The sequence below is a fragment of the Eucyclogobius newberryi genome, unplaced genomic scaffold (genome assembly GCF_026437365.1).
Source record: "Eucyclogobius newberryi isolate DKJ021-1_F unplaced genomic scaffold, fEucNew1.0.hap1 SCAF_17, whole genome shotgun sequence".
Taxonomy (NCBI): Eukaryota; Metazoa; Chordata; class Actinopteri; order Gobiiformes; family Gobiidae; genus Eucyclogobius; species Eucyclogobius newberryi.
This window is the reverse complement of record NW_027315801.1, coordinates 28,562,361-28,568,064: the sequence shown is the minus strand read 5'-3', so window position 1 is coordinate 28,568,064 and position 5,704 is coordinate 28,562,361. Positions and strand designations below refer to the sequence as shown.

Here is a 5,704-nt window from a genome sequence, read left to right as displayed (position 1 = left end):
ATGAAATGTTCCATACGAGGGCTTCTCTCCACAGAAAGGCCTATCAGCACAAAACCAACAAGATCATTGAGGTCATGTAAGTATGTTTAGGCTTATGCTAGTTTGTGTTACCATGTAATTTGGCACAACGTTTATTAAAACTATATAAACCACAGGATTAAAGATGCTTTTCTGAAAGCAGATAAGTATTTCATGATTTCCAAAGCGATAGACAACATGGAGGACTACACGCAGCTCACAGGTCAGTCTTGGGTTTTACCTCTGCCAATCATATTTTCACTATATTGATGGTTATGTGTGTTTATCTGTGTTAAGATGGTATCTTTGAAAAGATACTCCACTGGAGATACGAAGATACATCTTCATTGAAAAGAAATATCATCGATGATCTTTCTAAGGCTCAAGAGATTCTACAAAACATCAATGATCCTTCTAAGGCCCAAGAAATTCAACAGATCATCGATGATCTTTCTAAGGCTCAAGAGATTCTACAAAACATCAATGATCTTTCTAAGGCCCAAGAAATTCAACAGATCATTAATGATCTTTCTAAAGCTCAAGAAATTCTACAGAATATCATTGATCCTTCTAAGGCCCAAAAAATTCAACAGATCATTAATGATCTTTCTAAAGCTCAAGAAATTCTACAGAACATCAATGGTCTTTTTAAGGCTCAAGAAATTCTACAGAACGTTCTCTCTCGAAAACTGTACAAGCATCTAGGAAAGACAAAAATGACAGATGTCGAGGCAAATGTATGTTTTTTCTGAGGTTTATTTTGTCTACAATCACTGCAATGTAATACAACCAGCTGTATTATCTAACTTTATTTCTTTTTTTCCCAAGAACAAGACATGGGGCTCTGAACAGGTGAATAGGATCGCTGGTGAAGATAAAGATGACTTTGGACACTTTGTAAGTAAGAAGTACTTAAATGTTTTTGTTTTAAAAACAATATTACTAAACTCTTTTTATCAGATCACTAAGTTTGACTTTGGTAACAAAGAAGAAAACCCCATAGACAAAGTGTATTTCTATAATAAGTTTGAGAATAAGAAAGCATTCAAGATCCCCAGTGAGCAGGTCAGCACTCAAGACGTTTCTCTATTTTCACTTTAATTGTGCCTATTTTAAGATGTAATGATTTTGTCAGGTTTCTCAGTTTCTCCTGCCAAAAAAGTTTTCTGAGAAATGGATCTATTTCTACGGCAAGAGCTCAGATGGAAACACTCAGGTTGAAGAGGCTTTTTCCGAGTTTTGCAAACAGAGGAACATTCCTCCGGTAAGGTTGCCTCAGTTTCTGCTTTTCTTCTCAAAGCAGTTCAACACAATTAAAAACTTGTCATATTAAGAATAAGATACAGCATTCTTGTGAGAGAGAACAATGTACATTATATTGTGCTTCAGGTGTTTAATGACCCTCTCCATGGTTACAGGACTCCAGCACCAACTAGACCAGGGATGGACAGGACAATATCGACCAGACTGAACCGGCAGGGAAAAAAATGAAAAAATGATTTTATCAATGGACTAAGCTTAATAAATTAGTACTAAATTAGTATTTATGTATATTTAATCAGTGGTGGTTGGTGATGCAATATATAGGGGGGGTTATTTGACATTACTGTGTTTTTTGTCTTTTTGTAATGTCCAAAAGGGAATTTGCCATACAGCAATTTTGGCTGTGATGATTCAATATAAAAATTTAGGTTAAGTAATGGCACTTAGAAACTGATCCTTTTGTTTTGTTTTCTGTATTGTTTTATGAAACAGGCACCAACAATTGTTTGTGTTTTTTATTTTCTCTTAATGTAAAAATGACTACTAATTCAAAGGTAACTGGGGGATTTGGACCAAAACTGTTTTAGTACATTTTAGTTTGCTAATAGAGCTCCTGCACCCACGTGACTTTTGTTGAATTTTGTTGAGGCTGCCATTACGGAAGGAAAGAAACAGCACAGTAATGAATGGCAACAAGCCCAAAATTTAGCTTTATCTTTGTCATTAAATCAAGCCAAAAATAACAATACATCTTAAAAAGTAATCGTATTAAACATTAACAACCATCACCTGTCTCGGGTCTGCTTTTAAAGAGTCTAGATCATGTAGATTGCACACTAAATAAGCAGAATCTGAACATCTGATTCACTTTCCACCTTCTAATGTCATCAAAATGTGTCTCTGGAGATGGGAGGAATAAACTTTATAGTAAAATCCTGTTCATATAACATTTACTGATATCGATGATTAAAATGATGTGAGCTTGATGTAATTGTGAAAACATGTTGTGCTTGTACTGTGACAAGCTGGCCCCTGTCCAGGGTTTACCCGCCTAAAGCCCAAAGTCACTGGGATAGGCTCCAGTCACCCGCAACCCTTAAACGGGACCAAGCGGTAGAAAGTGAAAGAAAGTGAATGAATTCATGTAATTGATACAAAGTTTTTGTACATGACAGGAGACTAATAGGCCTACATTCATGTCAATTTAATAAACACCTGAAAATCATTGGTTTAACTATACTTTTATTAAACAATCAATTATGTACGCTATGAACGCTATCTTTTAAAAAGGGCTTGCCCCTTCCAGGAGGGTGGAGAGACCTTGCTCCAAGTGGTAGAGTTCAAGTATCTTAGGGTCTTCTCCAAAAAGGATGGAGCGTGAGATTGACAGGCGGATCAGTGCAGCGTCTGCAGTGATGCGGTCGCTGCATCGGACTGTTGAGGTGTGAAAGGCAAAGCTCTTATTTTAACTTTACTTACCTATTGTTTAATATATATATAGCTATATATCTGGTAGCTGTTTTGTATTCCTTGTTCAATGTTGTGTTGTTTGTGTTCCATAAAATCACCAGCAGGACAAGTTCCTATGTTTATGAATTTTGTTCATTGACAAAATGGCAATAAACCTATTCTGATTCTGATTCTTGATTTACCCGACAATCCACATTCACACCCTCACCTTTGGCCATGAGCTTTGGGGAATGACTGTAAGGACAAGATTGCAGATACAGCGCCAGTAGCTCAGTGGCAGAGTGCTCGTGCTCGTCCCGACATTAACATCCTGGTAGAGCGGTCAGATCCACAAGTTGGCGGTGCCATTGCAGCTGCCTCAGGTGAATACTGCCGCCTCGCCCCAGGTAGAAAAGGTATAAATGTGACCAATTTATAAGCTGTCAAAATTAGTCTCCTCCGCAGGGTGGCTGGGCGCTCCCTTGGAGAAAGGATAGGAGCTCAATCACATGGGAAGCTCGGAGTAGCACGTCTGCTCCTCCACGTCGAGAGGAGCCAGCTGAGGTGGCTCGGGCATCTGTTCCGGACGCCTCCTGGATGCCTCCCTGGGGAGGTGTTTCAGGTCCTGTTCAAGAAGTCCTGGGGAAGACCCAGGACACGCAGTTGGGACTATGTCTCTCGGCTGGCCTGGGAATTCCTCACTTCCTACTTTTGTCTGAAAGTTCTTTATAGCTTAAAGTCCGTTAAAATAAGTCCGTGAACCTTTCTGTCCAAAGTTGACGGACTTGTTTTAGGTGGAAACAACAATTGTCAAGGGAGTGGTGTCCTGATACTCAACATTCTTTTCATATTCAGATAATTAAACTATTTGACACAATCATCTCGCCTACACTCCTTTATTTTTATACCAAACACACTTTTATCTTGGTGAAAGAGGAGGACTAATAAACAACAAAAAAACATAATCAATAATGAATAGTGCTTCTTATCACTGATCCAGATTATTAAAACCTGCTTCACAATTTTGTACATTATTCATTTGCTCCTCACTCGGTGGTGGTGGTGGTAAGATACTATGGTGGACACAGCTGCCCTGGGACTGACGGACTGATAGAAGCGAGAAGGCTCATTCGTTAGAGCCCTCGGGTTGGGAGTTTGATTCCCGCTCTGACAAGATTCTCCTGTTGTGTCCTTGAGCATAACACTTCACCACCTTGCCTAATATGAATGTGGTGCGTGTGTGTGAATGGTTGGTGGTGGTTGGAGCAGCTGCCTTGCTTCAGTCAGTCTGCTATGGATTCAAAAGTACCTTATCATCACTGAATGTGGAGTGAATGAACAATAGTGCTTTGAGAGACTTCGACAAGCCTTTAAAGCACTACATTCATATTGGGCGGAGTCACTGCTGCCCCAGTACTGCGCCTGTTTTTCAGATCTATTCATGTACTAGCCAGGCCCAACACTGTTTAGTTTCCTGATCGAGCAATGTCAAGTTGTTATGGCCACCGGCCAATAAGAATGCAGTGGCGAGCCGTGGGTCTGGAACCTGGGCCTTCAGTGAGGTCCTACACAGTCCCACCCGATTTTATCCACCTCTTATTACCATCATTATGATGCCATGGCTCTAGACACTATACATTTAGACAGAAACGCAGTTTAACCAGGCGTTGCATCACCTTGAAATTGACATTTCTATTCATAAAATTGCAGGGGAAGAGTACAATACAGTACAGTTCAACTAAGTTCAATATTTCCCTATTTTACTTTACCTTTTCATTGTGCAGCTCCGTTGCTCGCTCCGTTGCCCGCTTCGGGTCGAATGATCCACAGTTAGGCTAAGTTAACAAGTACATTTTTAAACAAACGTGTCTCAAAAGGATACAAAATCATTTTTATAAGCAAAACTACTAGAAGTGCAAAATAAAAACACATGAGTCAAGTTAGTTCAGTGAAGGCTTAATTTTGCAGACCGGGCAATTTGCTATAATATGTGACATGAAAACTTTTAACAGTGCTACTGTAAACACTCAAATCATAATAAATGTTCTGAAATCAGACGTTCCTTGCTTGTGACTTTGAGTTGTGATTTTCTTACTCCCACTTTTGCTACCGTAGATGCCGGCGCCCGGATACACTGACTGATAGCACGCCATCCCTAACTAGAAACAACAGTCGAACCCTCCCTTCCTTGGACGTCCTATCCAGCAGAGAATCATCTGCATTTAACCACCACTCATACAAAATGCCAAAAAAGGGTATCCTCAAAAATCTTTATGATGGGTTGTCGGATTATGATCCTTCTGGAGAAAAGGCTAACTCTGTAGTCAGTGCAGAGAATGTTGGTTTATGTTCTTCCAAACCAGAGTCTGCTGCAAATGAAAGCCCTAATCTGCGTATGGAGGCGATAAGAAGAAGAAAGGGCATACTTAAACGTAACGGCAAGTTCTCGCGCAGCCTCGACCTCCCTGATGACCATGACTTCATGTCGTTTCAAACCACAAAACTACCAGAGACCTTGCAGCGCCTTCTACCGAGCGCTGGAGTCGGAGAGGTGAGCCGTCCCTCCAGCGTTGTGAGTGTGGCCATATCGCATTTTGGGCCGCCCTTAGATCTGAGCCCGCGTTCTCATTGGCCATTCATGCCGGTCGCCATTCATAAAAATGCCCCCCCCCGATTTTTACGCTCCCTCTGGCCTCTCGCATTGTGCCCGCCCACCGGCGTCACACTTCCGCGTTCCTCCAGCGCCTCACGGCAGGTAAGCGGAGCGCTGTCTCCCTCCTAAATTTTGTGGACTGTCTTCTAATCTTAGACTCCTTTTTTGTTAGCACGGACAGTCACCTGTAACCACAGATGCGGGTCACTCACTACCGCAAGCTTAGGTAAGCGCCCCTCATTTTAAGATCCGCGATCGTCTGACGCGCTTAGGCTCTCCTGTTTTATAGGCTTTGACGTAGCTGTTCGCTCTCGCCTCTCC

General features: G+C 41.3%; 1 protein-coding gene across 1 annotated transcript in view; it reads left to right on the top strand.

Annotated features, from left to right (window-relative positions):
- LOC140363311 (deoxynucleoside triphosphate triphosphohydrolase SAMHD1-like) overlaps positions 1 to 2,921 on the top strand; it is a 5,603-nt gene extending 2,682 nt beyond the window's left edge. The window contains exons 9-15 of the mRNA XM_072449806.1: positions 1 to 76; positions 156 to 241; positions 316 to 755; positions 847 to 915; positions 979 to 1,083; positions 1,154 to 1,282; positions 1,437 to 2,921. The exon at positions 1 to 76 is cut by the window's left edge and continues 16 nt beyond it. Coding sequence (XP_072305907.1) covers positions 1 to 76; positions 156 to 241; positions 316 to 755; positions 847 to 915; positions 979 to 1,083; positions 1,154 to 1,282; positions 1,437 to 1,454 — 923 coding nt within the window. The 3' untranslated portion in view covers positions 1,455 to 2,921. The remainder of the gene's footprint in view (positions 77 to 155; positions 242 to 315; positions 756 to 846; positions 916 to 978; positions 1,084 to 1,153; positions 1,283 to 1,436) is intronic.
- Positions 2,922 to 5,704: the final 2,783 nt, after the last annotated feature.